At 45.2% G+C, this 20,605-nt stretch overlaps 1 protein-coding gene across 10 annotated transcripts in view; it reads right to left on the bottom strand.

Moving 5' to 3' along the window:
- The window catches only part of CEP164 (centrosomal protein 164), an 86,133-nt gene extending 72,747 nt beyond the window's left edge, over positions 1-13,386 (bottom strand). For 5 of the 10 annotated variants that reach the window (XM_066245626.1, XM_066245618.1, XM_066245634.1 and 2 more), the window contains exons 1-4: positions 13,263-13,386; positions 9,575-9,705; positions 8,726-8,850; positions 4,096-4,213 (exon numbers count right to left, since the gene is read on the bottom strand). In XM_066245626.1, coding sequence (XP_066101723.1) covers positions 4,096-4,177 — 82 coding nt within the window. In that variant the 5' untranslated portion in view covers positions 4,178-4,213; positions 8,726-8,850; positions 9,575-9,705; positions 13,263-13,386. Of the gene's footprint in view, positions 1-4,095; positions 4,214-8,725; positions 8,851-9,574; positions 9,706-10,044; positions 10,182-13,262 lie in introns of all 10 variants that reach the window. The other 5 variants (XM_066245574.1, XM_066245578.1, XM_066245589.1 and 2 more) reach the window with 5 other exon arrangements.
- Positions 13,387-20,605: the final 7,219 nt, after the last annotated feature.

The following is a 20,605-nucleotide window of genomic DNA, read 5'->3' as shown; positions in this document are numbered from 1 at the left end:
GGAACAGGGAAGATATATGTATTAAGAGCCATCTCATCTAGAAGAAAAAAAATACATGTGATAACCACTGGAACATGTCACCAGAAGCCCCAGAAATAACCAGATCAATTCTCAAGAGACATCAATGCTGGCCATAGAGGCATCACCAATATGGGTCACCGCAGTAGAGAGTTTGGAGGGTGACATTCCTGGAGACTAGGAAACAAAAGCACTTTTTCAAAGGAGCAGCTGAAACTTGGCTAGCCAGGGGCTAATTTATTAATTGACTCACAATCAGTCACCACATGCCATGAATGAGAGAGAAATGTTCTCTGTCCTCCTGAAGCTTTCATTCTAGCAAAAGAAACAGCCAGTAAAGAAGTAAACAGATAAATACACAAAGACTTAAAGCTTCTGATAAACATAATGAAGTAAATGTGGTATGAGACAAAGAATGTCAAGGTGGGGAGGCACTCCTTTAGAAAGGGCTAGGGAAAACTTATGGGAATGGTGAGACACTGACACCTGTAGGAGGAAAGGAGTCATGCAGGGCACTGAGGAAAGAGCACTCACAAGCAGGTTCAAAGGGCCTGTGACAAGAAGCAGCTTGGCCCTGTGGGCACTGTGAGAAAGGACATGTGACTGCTAGAGTAAGCAAATAAGAGCCTGGCCAGTGGCAGGGCCAGGTCATGTAGAGTCCTATACATCCCACTAAGGTGTTATGCTGAGGATAATCGAAGGTTTTAACAAGCAGAGTCCTGATATGACCTGCTTTACACTTAAAAAGAACACTCTTCTACAAAGTAGAGCAGATTGCAAAAGGGTGAGTTATAAGCAGGGAGGCTAATTAGAAGCTACTCAGAATCCAGAAAGAGAAAATGGTGGCTTGAGCCTTGGATATCTAATTGGATTCAGTAGAAGACAGTTTTTTGTTTTGTTGTTTTGTTTTTTGTGATAGAGACAGAGACAGACAGGGAAAGACAGACAAGAAGGGAGAGAGATGAGAAGCATCAATTTTTTGTTGCGGCACCTTCACTGTTCATTGATTGCTTTCTCTTACATGCCTTGATGGGGGGGAGGGGCTATAGTAGAACTAGTGACCCCTTGCTCAAGCCAGTGACCTTGGGGTTTAAACCTGGGTCCTCTGCATCCCAGTCCAATACTCTATCCACTGTGCCACCACTTGGTCAGGCCAGAAGACAATTTTGTTTTGTTTTTAATTTTTTTTTTAATTTATTGATTTTTTAACCAGAGAGGAAGGGAGAGAGAAAGAAACAGGAACATCCATTTGTTCCTGTATGTGCCCTGACCGGGGATCGAACCAGCAACTTCTGTGCTTTGGACCGATGCTGTAACCACCAACCACCACAGCTATCCAGCCAGGGCAGAAGACAGTTTTTATTAAGATTCTTAGATGCCTGACCAGTGGTGGCTCAGTGGATAGAGCATTAACCTGGGACACTGAGGACCCAGGTTCGAAATTCCGGGGTTGCTGGCTTGAACATGGGATCATCCACATGATCCCAAGATCACTGGCTTGAGCCAGGGGTCACTGGCTCAGCCAGAGCCCCAGTTAAGGCACATATGAGAATCAATCAGTGAACAACTAAAGTGACCCAACTACAAGTTGATGTTTCCTGTCTACCAAAAAAAAAAATCCTTAGAAAAATATTAGAACTCATTGATAGGCCCTGGCCGGTTGGCTCAGCGGTAGAGCGTCGGCCTGGCGTGCAGAGGGACCCGGGTTCGATTCCCGGCCAGGGCACATAGGAGAAGTGCCCATCTGCTTCTCCACCCCTCCCCCTCTCCTTCCTCTCTGTCTCTCCCTTCCCCTCCCGCAGCCAAGGCTCCATTGGAGCAAAGATGGCCCGGGCGCTGGGGATGGCTCCTTGGCCTCTGCCCCAGGCACTAGAGTGGTTCTGGTCGCGGCAGAGCAACGCCCCAGATGGGCAGAGCATCGCCCCCTGGTGGGCAGAGCATCGCCCCTGGTGAGCGTGCAGGGTGGATCCCGGTCGGGTGCATGCGGGAGTCTGTCTGACTGTCTCTCCCCGTTTCCAGCTTCAGGAAAATACAAAAAAAAAAAAAAAAAAAAAAAAAGAACTCATTGATAAGGGATTAAGCAGTACAAATTGGTAGTTATGGAAGAGTCACAGAAATGCAGATAACAGCACAGGGAATACAGTCAACAATATTGTGAGAACTATGTGTGGGACTAGGTGGGTACTTAAAGCAGTTGGGGGACCACTCTGTAAAGTACATGATTTTCTAATCACTTTGCTATACATCTGAAACTAACACAGAATAATATTAAATATAAATTATAATTTAAAAATAAAATAATTTTTAGAGATAAAATATTTAAGAAATAAAATGAGCAAGAAATGTATAAAACCTATATGAAGAAAAATTTGAGTCACTCATGAGAAACAGAAAAAGACACAAATGGGAAGGAATACAATGCTCTTGGATAGGAAGACCTAATGTTATAAAGATATCACTCCTCTCTGGGTTCATTCAAAAATAGAACACAATTTTCTCCAAGATACCAATAGTGTCTGCATAGAGTTCCCTCCCCAGAACTGGACAAGGTGATTCTGCAGATCACGCACAGGGAGATAAAACAAACAAGATAACCAGGACAACTTCGATTTGAAGGAAAAGCAAAAAGGGCATTTCAGACCTGCTAGACATGAGGATTTATTATCGAGCCTCTGTAATTAAGAGTACGGTACTGGCTATGCAGAGACAGTCCAATGGAAGAGGAGAGAGAGTAGCCCCCCACACACACAGGCAGCACCAGTGAGGAGAAGATGAGCTTTTCCCTGGATGGTGTGGGGACAAATCTAGAGGAAAATCTAAGTATTTATCCTTGCAGCAGGAAAGGCTTTCCTAACCATGATAGAAAATTCAAAGGCCATATGAGAATCTACTGATCCATTTAACATGAAAATTAAAATTTTCTACATGTCAAACAAAACTCTTATACTATAAGTAAAGGCCATGGTCTAATGGGTGATCCATGGATTCCTGAGGATGGAAGAGTCTCTCCCCCTCAACCCTCCGCCAATAGGCCCTCAAACCATCCAAATTACAAGAAAATTTGTGTCCAGGTCCATAACTCATAAGAATTTCAAAGGAATCTTTGCCCTCCCAAAATGGCATGGTGCTTCACAGGGCAGGCTCCAAGTAAGAATGCCTGGGATGGGTCCTAGCTTACCACTCAGCAGATCTGTGTGACGGCAGAGAAGTTACTTACCCTTTCTATGCTTCTGCTTCCTCATCAGTAACATGAGAGTAACTCATGACTTACTATGAGAGTTGAAAAGGAAATACATGTAGAGTTCTTGCTACAAAGTAGCACTATGTTCTTGGCACATAGTGACACTGAATAAATTCTGTTATTATTGGTATTAACAATGTTGCTATTGTCCTTTTTAAATTAAAAAAAAATGTTTTAGTTTAAGAAACTGGGTTTTCCTTGGCCTCAGCACACACTGTATTTCATCATATTCCCTAAGGTATTTTCATTTAAAATTAAGCATCGGTCTAATCCATGGTTGGTACACTTTTCTTTTTTTTTTTTACTTTTTTATTGAATTTATTGGGTGACACTGATGAATAAAATTATGTATATTGCATTGTGTGTTCACCACCCCAAGTCCAGTCTCCTTCTATCACCATCTATCCCCCATTTACCCTCTTCTACCTGCCCCAGCCCCCTTTCCCTCTGGTAATCACCATACTATTGTCTGTGACTACAAGTTTTTATTTTCTTTGCTTAATCCCTTCACCTTTTTCACCCAACCCCTTCACATTTTTTCTAGAAAGTAAATATTTTAGGCTTTGTTAGTCATATGGTTTCTGTCACAACTACTAAACACTGCCCTTGCAGCATAAAAGCATCATAGATCATACATGAACAAATAAGCATGGCTCATTATAAATAAAACTTTATTTACAAAAACAAGCAACAGGCCAGATTAGGCCTGTGGGCTACAATTTTCCCAACCTGATCTAACTCAAGTATACTGAGCAGTCCTGTGCACATACCATCTTTGCATCAGAAGAACAAAAATAAATCCGGGATAATTCTTGCCCTCACCGTAGGCCTCTTACCTTGCTCAGTGGGGACAAAGTTCTCATCATCATCTTCCTCCAGAACCAGCTGGTCTCCTATGCGGATGGGTCTTCCGGCCATGACTGGTCTGGCCTCAAACACCTGGATCCCAGAGACCTCCACCCAAAGAGAAAATCAGTGACCCAGCTTAGAAGAGAAAAAGTCGAAATCATGGAGCACCTCGGTCAGACAAGACCCTGCAAACCAACTTAGCTGGGAATTTTCCAGATGCCAGGGAAAACTCAGGCCTCACTGGCTCTGTGCCTGGGAACGTTCCCAAGGACACATCTTCCGAAGGCTTGCTGACTGCTCAGTGGACCACAAAAGATATTAAACCCGACCTTCTCAAGAATTTGAGTTTCTATCCCTCTCAAATGGGAGACAGAATAAACAGTATAGACCTGTCCTCAGCTAGAAATCCTTAGTGACAAAAAACACTAAAAGCCCACCTACTCCCTGCCATATACCTACATACCCTAGTGTGGTCACGTTGTCTCAACACATATCCCTATTTCCACGGCCCAATTTTCATTCAAAAATGCCCTCAGGGAATTATACTCTAGCAGAGGAAGCATATACAACCTCAACAGCAGTACCAGGCAGAGGGGAAAACAACCTGCTCTGAGTGCTGAGACAGAAGCAGCACATTCCCGCTAAGAGAATGAAGACAGGCTTTGTCAAGCAACTGGGTACCAGGGCTGACGAGAGATCTGACAGTGGAGAGAGCGACTGCAGGCAGAGGGACACCTCGTGCAGACAGGTGCTCTGCCGTGCTGGGTACCCGCACGCGTGGCCTGGCGGGCTAGGAGAAGCCCACTCAGGGGTCTGGTCATGGAGAGCCTTGCAGACCACCCTTAAGAGCCTTGACTCTGCCCTGTAGCAAAGGTGGAGGGGGGTTACTGAGGGCCATGGTGAAGAAAAGTGACACAGAGTGGCCTTTTTTAGGATGAGAACTCTGGCAGGAGTGGCCTGGCTGGGTTAGAGAGACACTGGTATCAGGAAGACCACTGCGGAGGCTGCCACCCAGGTGGCAGATGATGAGGGCTTAAACTAGCACAGAAGCCATGGGAATGGACAAGGTTAACAGGACTAGGACTTGGGGGAAAGAGTGCAAAGGACTCCAACTTGAATCCAACATTTCCAGCTTCAGGGACAGGACAGTGCAAACTCTTTAACTAACCAGCTGGTGTAGTTCTAGAAATGTTCCCCTTTCCCATCCCTACTCCGTAACTACCTCAGGACCCCATGGGCACCCAGCCATCCCCAATGGCTGCTCCCATGCTAAAGCCCAGTGACTCAGAAACAAGTCATCCTATTAAGTGGCTGCTGTGGCCACTAGTCTGAGTGAGTCCCCCAACTGAGGAGGTGTCAGCCACACCATGTGACCAACAGGAGACTAAAGGAGCAGGTCCTGACTTTTCCTGTAGCCACCTCTTCAGAAGATGTCACTGTCCCACCAGGAGTGGTGAGTATGACACAGCCCTGTGAAAGCAGAAAGAACCTGTCATCAAAAGGTGGGGAGGTTGCCTGAAATGTGTGCTCAGGAAATGACCATTACCTGGTCATTGTGAATCTGTTCCAAGGTTCTTAGAGAGGGACTCTGCTAAATGATATGGGATCTACAGGGACCACTACCAAGGTGCTCTCTGCACCCTGACAGCTGAGAGATGGACAAGGGAAGTGTCCTGCCTTATGACTTATAAGAGATGGCTTCCTTTGTCAGTCCTCTGGACCAGAAGGAGCCAGGTTCTGCTGCCTCTCATTCCCACCATGACACCTCCAAGCAGCAACTTGGAGTAGCACCTCAGGAAGAAAGGCTAAAGGCACATTCTTCTCTGCAATACATAAGCCCAAGTGGGAATCTGGTCCTCACCATGAAAACCCATTATGCCCTGCATACATACTGCTCCAGCCTCCGCACACGGAGTCAGAGATGAGCAGGGCACTGACCTGGAAAAAGCAAAGCAGAAAAGCACGGGACATCAGGGGCAGATGTGGCCCACTGCCTCGTGCCCTAAGGAGTCTGAGCTCCTCTGGAGAGGAGGTGGGGGGGTGCAGGGGGAGGAAAAGGAACCCCGGAGAAGGAAGACCGAATAGTGGCCTGAACATCAGGCTGGACATTATTCAGTACAACAGGCAGTGTGATCTACAGAAGACCAACTATCTCACAGAATCTGAGGAAATCTACACTTGAGAAATGTTATCCAACCCTAGGCGCATGACATCTATAGAAAGCATGGGCAGGCCTGACCTGTGGTGGCACAGTAGATAAAGCATCGACCTGGAAATGCTGAGGTTGCCGGTTCGAAACCCTGGGCTTGCCTGGTCAAGGCACATATGGGAGTTGATGCTTCCAGCTCCTCCCCCTTCTCTCTCTCCTCTCTCTCTCTCCTCTCTAAAATGAATAAATTTAAAAAAAAAATGAAAAAAAAAAGCAAGGACCTTGTTGTATTTGCTTTAAGAAAAAAAAAAAGAAAAAAAAGAAAGCATGGGCAGGTGAAAATCTACACTTGAGAAATGTCCATCCCTAGGCACATGACATCTATAGAAAGCATGGGCAGGTGAAATTAGCTATATACATAATCATCTGTGTTTAACTATTTAAAGGTTAGAAAGAATCTGGAAAATCTGGATTCTTGAATCACTCAAATGTCAAACAAACCTTCCATCACAAAAAAATTAAAAAAATTTTAAATTTTTATTTAATTAAATAAATTCATAAACTTAGGCAAATTAAATTAAATAAATTGCCTTGCTTGGCTCCAGAAAAAATGAGAGCAGGGACAAGGCCACAAGAGCAGGAATTGTAGGAAGGAGGACAGTGGGGTAAGAAGAGACCACATTTATGTGATGGATACCAGAAAGCATTTCCTCATCCAAGAACTGTTTATCGAGCTAAGCTGGTTTACTGCTGGGCACAGGCGAGGCAATGGTGACAACACTTTCAGCAGCTGCTCCCCTGGAGCTACAGTCTCGTGAAGGAGGGCAACAAACCAATCAAAACATCACAGAGAGCCTGACCAGGCGGTGGCGCAGTGGATAGAGCGTCGGACTGGGATGCAGAGGACCCAGGTTCGAGACCCCGAGGTTGCCAGCTTGAGTGTGGGCTCATCTGGTTTGAGTAAAAGCTCACCAGCTTGGACCCAAGGTCACTGGCTTGAGCAAGGGGTTACTCCGTCTGCTGAAGGCCTGCAGTCAAGGCACATATGAGAAAGCAATCAATGAACAACTAAGGTGTCGCAACAAAAAACTGATGATTGATGCTTCTCATCTATCTCTGTTCCTGTCTATCTGTCCCTATCTATCCCTCTCTCTGACTCTGTCTCTGTAAAAAAAAAAATTAAAAAATCACAGAGAAATGTATAACTAGGAGGTACACCTCTGGAGGAAATGAGCCTGACTTAATAAAGTCTCTGCTGAGCACTAAAGGACAGAGAGGGGGAGAAGGTGTTCTAACAGCAGCAGCAGCACATGCAAAGGCCCTTCAACAGAAAATAACATCAAGCAAGCAGCAGCATGGTTGGTGATGATGCCGTGGAGATGGGTGATAGCCTGGCCATGCTGAGAAGTTGGCCTTCATAATGAGAAAGCCAAGAAAGAATTTTTTTGGTAGATGTTTTAAAAAGCTCTTTGGCAGCCGTTGGGAACACAGACTAGAATGGAGGCCAAACTGGAATGAAGAAAATCAAGAGTCACTGCAAAGAGACTACGTAGGAAGCCATGATGCCTGAAGAGGTGGGGGCACAGTGGATAGAGCATTGGCCTATGACACAGAGGACCCAGGTTCAAAACCCCAAGGTCACCAGCTTGAGCACCAGCTCATCCAGCTTGAGTACAGGCTCACCAGCTTAAACACAGGGTCGCCGGCTTGAGCGTGGGATCATAGACTCAAAGACATGACCCCATAGTTGCTGACTTGAGCAAGGGGTCACTTGCTCTGCTGTAGCTGCCCCCTTCCATCAAGGCACATATGAGAAGGCAATCAATGAACAATGAAGGTGCCACAACGAAAAATTAATGCTTGTCATCTGTGGGGCACCTGTGTTAGGCTTGCTCGCAGGGTTACCAGCTGCAAGCCCTCTGCCTGATTGGTGAGTGAGTGTGTGGCAGAGGCACGTGTGCACAGCCTATATAAGACAATGAGTGCTTGCTCTCGAGAGAGATGAAGATAGGGGATTGCAGATGTACAGCCAGCCTGCCTGCCTGCCTACCTGCCTGCCTGCCTGCCTGCCTGCCTGCCTGCCTGCCTGCCCGCCCACCCACCCACCACTGCGAGGGGCTATTTCGCTGTTTGTTTGCCTGAGAGGCGGTTTCCCCTGCCTGTGTGCTTGTCTGCCACTGTGAGACTCTATTAAATGGAATGGCCTAACCCTTTCTGGTTCCACAGTTTCTTTACTGTGTGCCCGAATCCAATGTGAACCTGCCTGGCCTTGGTTACCAGCATTACCTCAGGAAGATGAGATGTCTAAGAAAGCATCCCTGAGATATGCGATTGCAAATACATAGCACATATCTTAATATAAATATTTCCTTCCAAGTCTGACATTGTGAGGGGCATCCCTAGTCAATCACAGTACCCTAAACAATCCTTCAGAACCATCAATACTATATACTCCATGTAGCACTTACCAACAGATCACATGAAATTTGATGAGCTCTACTTGCCACCAGGACTGAGACCCTCTGTGAGCCATAACAATTGTAGGGGAGGGGTCATCCAACTGCATTCATCCATCTCCTATCAATCCCAGAATCTAGAAGGAAAAAAGTGGCTCATCCACCTCCGCCAGGAAGCCCTCCCTGGATAACCTCAGTCCCTTCCATCAATTTATAACCTCCTTAACAGTAAGGACACAGTTTTCATGTGTTAATGGATGTATTACTCCTAACATTACCTTTTTCATGGGAATATGTTCCACCCCTCCTGTTAAACCACAAACTTATGAAGGCCATGCCTCCTCCTTCTTCTGCATTTTCTGACGAAGTCCAAAATAAGGTATATAAACTGCATGAGCTCTGTCTCTGCTATAAACCATTTAACATAAAACCAAGGAAACTCAAAAGTAAAAAAAAAAACAAAAACACACACACAAAAATGTAAGAGCTTTGGTCTAACTACTCCTCCACCGCCAAATATTTCCTCTCCACACTTAGGTGACAAGTATAATAGTAGAGAAGTACCAGCTCTGAGGCCAGGAACACCTGAATTCAAATCCCAGCTCTCTCACCAGCTGCATGATTTTAGGCAAATTAGGCAAGGTCCTTCACCTCCCAAAGCCTCAATAACCTCAAGTGTATCATGTCATGATAATCAACATCAGAAGGTTATTTGAGGATTAAATGAGACATTTATAAAAGTACTTAGCCTAGTCCCTGATACACAATATATATGTTAAACAAACCTAGCAGTTTTATTGATATTATTGCCAATTCCATAGATAGGTAATTATTAAGCCAAAAATCAGTTTCTAGCCTGACCTGTGGTGGTGCAGTGGATAAAGCGTCGACCTGGAATGCTGAGGTTGGTAGTTCAAAACCTTGGGCTTGCCTGACCAAGGCACATATGGGAGTTGATGCTTCCTGCTCCTCCCCTCTTCTCTCTCTCCTCTCTAAAATGAATAAATAAAAATCTAAAATAAGTTTTAATTGGTTTCTAAGAAACTTCCCCCCATTTGCCTGTTCTGCCCTCTGGACCTAAAGAGAGCACCCCAGGCTTCTCCAAACTAAGCAGTCCCTTCCATTCAATACATGCCCTTGTTCCCCAACCCCTCGACATTGTGGTTACCTTCCTAGAATGCTGTCTGATTTGTCAGCACAAAAAGTTTTGTACATCTGAACATTAACAAAGCATATTCACGCATATGCACAAATAGGGTTCCCTGCATATTTACTCCTTCCTCCCTGCTTGAACAATTATGAAGAAAGCTCATCACAGGAAAAAAAATTACCACAGAAGGCTTTGGGGAGAAGGCAGAAGACATCAGAGTTGATTATGTAGTGGCAATAAGCACAGGTTTTAGAACTCCTTGAATTTAATCCCAGCTCTACCACTTAACAGCTGAGCAAGTTGCCTCAGTTTCCTCATCTGTAAAATGGGGATAACAATATTTACCTCAAAGTCAGATGTAAAATATATGTGAGAGTGATACATGTTAATATACTTAAAACACAGTAAGAGCTAAATAAATGTCAGTTGGTGTTGTTATTACTACTATTCACATTCTTAAAGGGCTTACTTTACATTGTTACAGAGGACAAATCAGTAAAAAGGAATATAAGCTAAGGTCTTTCAGACACTCAATAACCAATTATTGAACACATACTGCCTGTGGCCAAGGCCAGGCAGGTCCACATTGGATCCGGACAGATGATAGAAAAACTGCAGAACTGGAAAAGCATTGGCCATTTCATTTAATAAAGTCTCACAACAGCGGACAAGCACACAAGCAGGGGAAACCACCTCTCAGTCAAACAAACAGCAAAATGGCCCATCACAGTGGCTGGTGGGCTGGCGGGCGGGCAACCCGCACATCTGCAATCCCCCATCTTTCATCTCTCTCCAGCACCCATAGCCCTATATAGGCTATGCACATGTACCTCTGCCACATGCTCACACACTAATCAAGCAAAGTGCTTGCAGCTGGTAACCCCGCCAGCAAGCCTAACACAACTGCCCCACAAACACCTACCATGGGTTAGGCACTGTGCTCACTGTTAGGGCTACAAACCTGATTACACATGGGCTTGAACTACAGCTCAGCCTTTTGGAAAGCCAAACACATAAACACATAATTGTATACTAGGTTTAGCACATTAAGGGAAGGAACAAACTCCAATGGGACACAAAAGTAAGGGAACTAACCTGACTTTGGGAGATCAGGGAAAGCATCACAGAGTGCAGGACCATTGAAGTGGTTCTTTTTTTTTTTTTTTTTTTTTTTTTTGAAGTGGTTCTTGAACAACAAACAGGAGCCTTATTCTTATCCTGGCAGGAAAAGGGAGTAAGGGGATTTAAGGCAGAATAGCAGCAGGCAAAGAGGCAGGAGAGAATACGATGGGCACAGGGACTTCATTATGACAACAAAAGCTTATATTCACTGAACACTTCCTATGTTCCAAGAACTGTACTAATACTTTATTTACATACTTCATCTCACCTTATCCTCTCAGCAAGGTAGAGATTATTATCCCCTGTGGGGCAGCTATATTAGGCTTACTGGAAGGTGTACCAGCTGCAAGCACTTTGCTTGATTAGTGCATGGGCATGTGGCAGAGGCACGTGTGCACAGCCTATGTAAGGCTATGGGTGCTTCTGAGCTCGCTCTCCCACCACCATGAGATGCAGTTTTCCTTGCTCCCTTGTCTGTACTGTGAATAGCAGATTTTCCTTTGTTTATTAGCTCTTTCCTTTTTGTTGTTTATTTACTCCCCTGTCTTTGCGAGCCTTCTATAAACGGGTATGGCCCAACGCTTTCTGGCTGCGCAGTTTCTCTACCATCTGCCTGAATCCAGTGTGAACCTGCCTAGCCTTGGCCACCAGCATTACATCCCTGTTCTTCATATAAGGAAACTGAGTCTCAGCAAGGTTTAAAAGATTTTTTGTCCAAGGTTTAACAACTAGTAAACAGCACAGCAAAACATGCACACACATCTAGGATCCCTAGCCACTCTGACACAACCAGAGTGTAAGATACAATGGGAGGGGTGGCAAAGGAGAGATCTACAATGGAAGGCAAGAGGTAAGTACATTATAAAGGGTTATATCTGCACAGGGTGAGGAGCCATCACAGGATTTCACATAATTATGACAGCTGTGTAAAACTAATTAGAGGAGGGCAAGAACAGAGGCAGAGGGACCACTTAAGGCCGTGATGGCGAACCTATGACATGCGTGTCAGCACTGACACACGTAGCCATTTTCGATGACACGTGACCGCATGCAGCCACATACCAGAGAAATATGGGGCCGCATGCCGAGAAGGACGTTTCATCCTTGGCTCCTGCACGGCCAGGTGCAGTAGCCGAGGATAAAACATTTGCTGTAGTGTAGACACTCTGTGCCGGAGGTCTGCAGGCCAAAACAGAACTCCAGCACAGAGCGTCTAGTTCTGGGACTTCCAGTTAGGCCGTTTTTCTCAAAGTGACACACCACCCGAGTTATGCTCGGTTTTTGGCGAATTTTGACACATCAAGCTCAAAAGATTGCCCATCACTGACTTAAGGTATACTGAAAGGCAAGAAATTATGAACTAAATTAGTGACTGTTAGAATGGAAAGGCAAGGCCAGATTCTAGGGATATGAAGGATCACAGTAACAGGATTTGATATCCATAGCAAGAAAGGGAGAGAGAAGTGGCAAATCTTAACACCAGTATCCTGTGCACTGTTATCCTCTCATTTCTACACCTGGTCCAATAGCCCCACCTAGCATACTAGAATATGGAAAACGCCCAACAAACGTCTGCCTCATTATATTATTAGATGAATTCAGGGTGCAGACTTGGCTGACTGCATGGCAAAGTCCTTCCCTGAGCAAGGAACCACGAGAAGACCTAGGACCGGGAAGGTTGGGGATGATGAGTAAGCAGGTCTGAACTCAGGAAAGAGGTCTGGCTGCAGCCACAGTTTGGGGAGTCACCCACAATGGTAACTGGACTGTAAACGTCACTGAGGAAGGCTGGGTTAGGAGAAAAACAGCAGAGAGGACTCTTGGAATCCAAAGTGAGGACAGTAGGTCCAGGGGGAGAAGGTAGGTTTTTTGTTGTTGTTTTAATCAATGAAAGGAAAGTTAAAAAAAAAAATTGCCCCAGCTGTCCAAAAGCCGGGAAAGAGTCTGGCTAACCTTTGATTCGGGCCTGGGGGAGCGCCCCCACAGAGAGGTACTGATCACGCTGAAGGCCGGCTCCCCATGCAAACACCGGACTCGCCAACCAGTGCCCAACGGTTGCCCTGCGCCCCTGTCCCGCCAGCACCAGGCCCAGGGACCCTTGGCCACTCAGAGAAGTTTTAGATGGATGCACCCAGTCGGGCCGTTGCTTGTTCACGCCGTACTGCAGTAACCGCCCACGCTCATGCACGTCCCCGCCCGTTGGCACACTGGAGTGCCTCCACTCTCCCTCTTCCCTCCTTTCCCCGCCACCCAAGCCTCCCCCGAGGACATCCTCACCTGTCCTCGGCCCAGGAGGCTCTGAGCGAAGGCTCTGGACTCTGCGGAGCTTCTTAGGCACCACCCTGGCTCCCGGCTTTCCCGCTTCCAGGGACGCCGCGCAGTTGCCCTGCATAGGCCAACAACCACTTCCGGATAGGGTACCAACCTAGCAACTGGGAGTCCCGCCTCTTCCCGGAGTTGATAGGTCATAGTATGAAAGCTCTGGCATTGGATTGGTTAGACATCCCGTCGGATCACAGAAGGCTGCACGTTTTCCGTTGCACAATGGGAGATGTGGTCCAGCATAGTTGATGTGGCCTTGTAAGGGGTTAAAAGAGAGCTCCTGGGGGCATTTCTTCCCGGGTAGGAAAGGCGTATTCACAGTACAGTATTTCTAGTTACGTGAAGTAACTAAGGCAATTTATTGTTTATCATTTTTAGTAGTGTTATTAATATCACATGAACACTGATCATCAGTAATCAACACATGAGCCTTTAATAAACAAAAGAAATGTGAATATATGGTCTTGGAAACGCCCTCCACCCCAACCCCCCAAAAAGGGTTCCTTTGTGCTCTGATGATATTGATGAACACCTGACCAGGAGTTAAGAAACTGCTTTCAAAAAAAAGAAAAGAAAAGAAACTGGTTTCTACAGTTTTTTCGCCAGAGCACCGGCACAGTTTGCACATCTGCAAAGTGGGAATAATTAATATCTGTCCTATTTCGAAGAGACCGTTTAAGAGGAAAGAGTGACACGATATGTAGCCCCTCCACACACCCTGTCTGGCGAACGGATTGCTACTAATATAATTCGAAGAGCTTTCGTTTTGCTTAAACAGAGGACAAATCCTCTTTTCTCATACATTCTCAACCTCCTAGAGAAGTTGAGTAGCAAAGACAGCTCTGGCCATTATCATTCGGAAAACTGGGCAACAGGAAAGCTAAGAGATGTTACCAGTTTAAAAGGAGTGGAACACCTGGATAAGCTCCTGGTTACCCTCTGTTGTGAAGATGTATCTGGCTCCCACTAATTCCTGAAACTAGTCCCAGTGCGACTAAGCGCTGGTTCCAGAATAAGGAAATCAGATTGTTGTTCCTGTAGATCCAGAACCAGATATCCAGTACATAGTAGTCTCATGTTTAACTTTAAATCTTTCTGAGGCAGTTCTGCCTATACTTCCTTTGTTCTGCCTGCAGATGACAAATCATTGCTCCTCCTTCCTCCCCATGCTCCTTAAAAGTCTCTCAGAGAACCTGACCAGGTGGTGGCGCAGTGGATAGAGTGTCGGACTGGGACGCAGAGGACCCAGGTTTGAAACCCCGAGGTCACCAGCTTGAGCGCGGGCGCATCTGGTTTGAGCAAGGCTCACCAGCTTGAGCTCAAGGTCACTGGCTTGAGCAAAGGGTCACTCGCTCTGCTATAGCAACCCTGGTCAATGCACATATGAGAAAGCAATCAATAAACAACTAAGGTGCTGCAACATAGGACTGACGCTTCTCATCTCTCTCCCTTGCTGTCTCTCCCTCTCTTTGTCTCTCTCTGTCTCTGTCACAAAAAAAGAAGAAAAAAAAAAGTCCACCACACTGGGAAGGGACCTGAAAGTTTCTCCAGTTTAATCATCATAGACTTCGCACACAATAAGAATTCAAAAAACCATTTGTAGACTTGATCCCTGTGTCCAAGAACTTGCAATCAATTTGATTGGCTTTAATAGCTGTCAAAGTTCTTAACTTTCGTCCCTTACCAATGGGTCCCTTGCTCTCTCATGGGGAGGGCTAGTAAAATAAGGTTCACCAGGGTTAATAAGATTTCTCCACACAGATAAGCAATTTACGTTTTATCAGTTTTCCCTATAGGTTTGTACTCAAAAATGCAAACCAATTTTCAAAGACCCTTAGGCAAACATAATTAACCCTTTGATAAGTGAGGGTTTCTTTCAAAAAATAAAATTAGTTCCAGTTACAGTTTTATTAACTTAAAATCATGTTTGTTTGATAACCAATTTATGGAAACAAGAACATACATTTGCCTTTTTTTTTTTTTTTTTTAAAGGAGGGGCCTGGGCCTTGAGTGGGAGACAGGACCCTCTTTTTTTTTTTCTTTTTTTTTTTGCATTTTTCTGCAGTTGGAAACAGGGAGGCAGTCAGACAGACTCCCGCATGCGCCTGACTGGGATCCACCTGGCATGCCCACCAGGGGGTGATGCTCTGCCCATCTGGGGTGTTGCTCTTTTGCAACCAGAGCCATTCTAGCACCTGAGGCAGAGGCCATAGAGCCATCCTCAGTGCCCGGGCCAACTTTGCTCCAATGAAACCTTGGCTGTGGGAGGGGAAGAGAGAGACAGAGAGGAAAGAGAGGGGGAGGGGTGGAGAAGCAGATAGGTGCTTCTCCTGTGTGCCCTGGCCAGGAGTCGAACCCGGGACTCCTGCACGCCAGGCCGACGCTCTACCACTGAGCCAACTGGCCAGGGTCCATTTGCCTTTTTTTAAATGTTGCCTTACACTTTTTTTTTTTTTTTTTGCCTTACACGTTTTTAAAATAAATCGATTGTTGGCTCAGCGGTAGAGCGTCGGCCTGGCGTGCGGGGGACCTGGGTTCGATTCCCGGCCAGGGCACATAGGAGAAGTGCCCATTTGCTTCTCCACCCCCCCCTCCTTTCTCTCTGTCTCTCTCTTCCCCTCCCGCAGCCAAGGCTCCATTGGAGCAAAGATGGCCCGGGCGCTGGGGATGGCTCCTTGGCCTCTGCCCCAGGCGCTAGAGTGGCTCTGGTCACGGCAGAGCGACACCCCAGAGGGGCAGAGCATCGCCCCCTGGTGGGCAGAGCGTTGCCCCTGGTGGGCGTGCCAGGTGGATCCCGGTCGGGCGCATGCGGGAGTCTGTCTGACTGTCTCTCCCCATTTCCAGCTTCAGAAAAATACAAAAAAAAAAAAAAAATTAAAAATAAATAAATAAAAATAAATAAATAAATAAATTGTACTCTGAATAGTCAGGAGGCATGAGGACGTACATGAACATTCATGCTACTCAAAGCAAGTTTTTGGGGAAAAATAACAAAAATGACACACCGCCTGTCCAGGGGGTGATGCAGTGGATATAGTGTTGTATTGGGACACAGAGGAACCAGGATTCCAAACCCCAAGGTCGCTGGCTTGAGCATGGGCTCACCAGCTTGAGCGCAGGGTCACTGGCTTGAGTATAAAATAGTAGACATGACCCCATGGTAGCTGGCTTGAGCCCAAAAGTTGCTAGTTTGAAGCCCAAGGTCACTGGCTTGAGCAAGGGGTCACTGGCTCAGCTGGAGCCCCAACCCCACCCCTGTAAAGGCACATATGAGAAAGCAATCAATGAACAACTAAAGTGCCACAACGAAGAATTATGCTTCTCATCTTTCTTTCTTCCTGTCTGTCTGTCCCTGTCTGTCCCCCTCCCTCTCTCTCTCTCTCTCCCCCCAAAATAAATAAAGATGTGAAGTATTCCTTCTACACTTCAACCTGCCTTATTTAAAATTGCAAATTCTCTTTCCATCTCCCTTCTCTGCTTTATTTTTCTCCATAGAACATAGTCACCATCTGAAATATTGTATCTTCTTTATTGTCTGACTCCCTGTATTAAAAAGCTGCAGCCTGACCAGGCGGTGGCGCAGTGGATAAAGCATCGGACTGGGAAGCAGAGGACCCAGATTCAAGACCCCAAGGTCGCCAGCTTGAGTGCACACTCATATGATTTGAGCAAAGCTCACCAGCTTGGATCCAAGGTCGCTGGCTTAAGCAAGTGGTTACTCGGTCTGCTGAAGGCCCACGGTCAAGGCACATATGAGAAAACAATCAATGAACAACTAAGGTGTTGCAACAAAAAACTGATGATTGATGCTTCTCATCTCTCTCTGTTCCTGTCTGTCTGTCCCTATCTATCCCTCTCTCTGACTCTTGCTGTCTCTGTAAAAAAAAAAAAAAAAAAAAAAGAAAGAAAGAAAGAAAAGCCTGACCTGTGGTGGCGCAGTGGGATAAAGCGTCAACCTGGAAGTGCTGAGGTCACCGGTTCGAAACCCTGGGCTTGCCTGGTCAAGGCACATATGGGAGTTGATGCTTTCAGCTCCTCTGCTCCCCCCCCCCATCTCTCCTGTCTCTCCCTCTCCTCTCTAAAATGAATAAATAAAAAAAAATTTTTTTTTAAAGCTGCATGAGGGCAGGAATTTTCTCCACTTTCCTATTGTATCCACCATGACTAAAACAGCGCTCAGACTGTTGTATGCACTGAAAAGACATTTCCTGAACGAATGAATAAGCAAAAGAAAGAAGACATGAATCCCATGCTTTGGTAGAAACAACTGTAAATATTCTGGTTCCTATCTATCAGACTTTTTTTTTTTTTTTTTTTTTTTTTTCTGAAGCTGGAAACAGGGAGAGACAGTCAGACAGACTCCCGCATGCGCCCGACCGGGATCCACCCGGCACGCCCACCAGGGGCGATGCTCTGCCCATCCTGGGCGTTGCCATGTTGCGACCAGAGCCACTCTAGCGCCTGAGGCAGAGGCCACAGAGCCATCCCCAGCGCCCGGGCCATCTTTGCTCCAATGGAGCCTCAGCTGCGGGAGGGGAAGAGAGAGACAGAGAGGAAAGCGCGGCGGAGGGGTGGAGAAGCAAATGGGCGCTTCTCCTGTGTGCCCTGGCCGGGAATCGAACCGGGTCCTCCGCACGCTAGGCCGACGCTCTACCGCTGAGCCAACCGGCCAGGGCAGAGAGTATGTTTTTTACTTTTTTTTTTTAAATGTAAGAGGAGGGGAGATAGTGAGACAGACTCCTGTATGCACCCTGACTGGGATCCACCTGGCAACCCCTGTCTAGGGCTGACACTCAGACCAACTGAGTTATCCTCAGTGCCCACAGCCAACGCTTGAATCAATCAAGCCACTGGCTGCAGGATAGGAAGAGAAAGAGAAGAAAGAAGGGGAAGAAGAAGGAGGAAGAGAAGCAGATGGTCTCTTCTCTTGTGTGCCCTGACCAGGGGTCGAATCCGGGATGTCTGGGTCAATGCTCTATCCACTGAGCCAAACTGCCAGGGCTATTTTTTAAATTTTAATTGACACTGCCAAATTCTCTCTAAAAATGAAATATCGGTAATTTATAGTCAAACCAACATCTTCACTAACACCAAATATTACCAATATCAGAAGCAAAAAATAATATTAATGATGGTATCTAAATGTTTTAATCTTGTTTTTCTTGTTTTTGTTTTTATTTTTTTGACAGAGACAGAGAGAGTCAGAGAGAGGGACAGACAGACAGGAGGGGAGAAAGATGAGAAGCATAAATTCTTTGTTGCGGCTCCTTAGTTGTTCATTGATTGCTTTCTCATATGTGCCTTGACGGGGTGGGGGGGCGCAAGGGGAGCTACAGCAGAGTGAGTGACCCCTTGCTCAAGCCAGCAACCTTTGGGCTCAAGCCAGCGACCATGGGGTCATGTCTATGATCCCATGCTCAAACCAGCAACCCCATGCTCATGCTGGTGAGCCCGTGCTCAAACCAGCAACCTCGGAGTTTTGAACCTGGGTCCTTTGTGTCCCAGTCTAATTCTCTATCCACTGCACCGCCACCTGGTCAGGCATAATTTCGTTCTTTCACAACTAATGAAGTTGAACTTTTTTTCATGTTTATTGACCATTTGAATTTCTTCTATTAACTACCTTTTTACATTACTTTTTCATATTTCTATTAGGTTGTTGGATGTTTTATTCACTTATAGAAGCTCCTGATATATTATAGACTTACTTTTTGTCTCTCTATTGTGTGACAAATGTTATCTACTAGTCTGTGACTTATCTTTTAACTTGTCCGTATCATTTTTCTCAGAAGTGGTAGTGGTAATAACACTAATAGCTAACCTTTATTGAGCATTTACAATATGCCAGACACTGTTCTTTGTGAGTTACATAGACCATCTCAATTAATTTATATATTATGAGGTATGTACAATTGTTATTTCTTTTTATAAATGAGAAAGGTGAGGCATAGAAGCATAAATAACTACCATAGACTCTCTTAGTTACTAAGTGGTAGAACCAGAATTGGAATATTAGAAGCCTTAGTCTACAGAAATTTTAAAAATTTAAGTAGTTAAGCCTCTTCATTTAAAAAGAAAAAGAAAACTTCTGAGTTTTGTTAGAGACCTTCAACATAAGATTATTAAAATATTCTTCTATTTTTTCTTTAGTTTTATTTTTAATTTTAAGCTCTTTGATCTTTCTGGAGTTTATTTTTATATAAGTAAGGATCTGACTTTCTGTCCTTCCAAATGGATAGCCACTTGTCCCAACAACAGTTATTGAATAATGTGTTTTCCCTCTGATATGAATGCCAGCCTTATCATATATAAAATTTCCATAAAAACACCAATCTACCAATTTTTATTTTTAAACTGTGTCCAATCATTTTATTGGTTGGATTTTCTATCCATATCATATAATCTACAAATAATGATTCCATTGCTTTCTAGTATTTATAGCACTTGTCCCATTTTCTCATCTTATTGAGTGAGCTAGACTGGCCTAGACTATGTGGGGGTAAGAGTAGGGATAGTGTCGTTCCCTGTCCTCATCCTGCTTTGATGGGCATAACTTTAGCTTGTTACTGTTGTTTTCTATGTATCTCTGTTACTTTGGTTAAGATGTCTCTCCTTCGTTTTTATCTGAAATACTACTGAATTGTAACAACAGTTTTCCACATTTGATAAATAATATTGACACAATTTGATATATTCATATGGCTTTTCCTCTTTGAGTTATGAGAGCTCTAAAGCTTTTTGTTTTAAGCTCTTACTAACTAATATACAGGTCCTTCCTGGAGTGATGACACTTTGAAGCTGACATGGCCCTCTTATCCAGTCTGACAGGAGCCCAGAAGTCAGGAGGGTCTCAAGGATTCACAGAAGATTAAGGTAGCGGGAAGGGCAGATACAGCATTTAAGGCACGGAAAGATTCCAACCATTAAATTTAATTTTCGAAATAAAGTTTTACAAGGAAAAAAAATAAGATTCTGATGAGAGGAGACCTGACTGGCTCTCCTCTGTGCACAGACTGCAGGCTCATGGAAATCCCACCTTTTTTTAAGGCTCAAATTAAATACCTCCACCTTCCACGGAGTCTTCCCAAATCTCCCAGATGCCCCCTAAACTCCTTCTCTTTAGGGCCCATCATTGTATGTGGTGCACGCGCATTTTATTTCTCTCTGCAGCCCCAGCGCCTGGTAGATGCCTAGTATACAGTGGGTGCTTATTAAATGCAGAATGAAGGACTAATAGGAGAGGTGGGCCTTCTCCCTATCCTGAGGGGTCTTCCCGCCCTGCCAGGGCTGGGGCAAAA

The sequence above is a fragment of the Saccopteryx bilineata genome, chromosome 1, assembly GCF_036850765.1.
Source record: "Saccopteryx bilineata isolate mSacBil1 chromosome 1, mSacBil1_pri_phased_curated, whole genome shotgun sequence".
NCBI classification, from domain to species: Eukaryota; Metazoa; Chordata; class Mammalia; order Chiroptera; family Emballonuridae; genus Saccopteryx; species Saccopteryx bilineata.
Note: the sequence above shows the minus strand (reverse complement) of the source record. Positions and strands in the feature narration are given on the sequence as shown.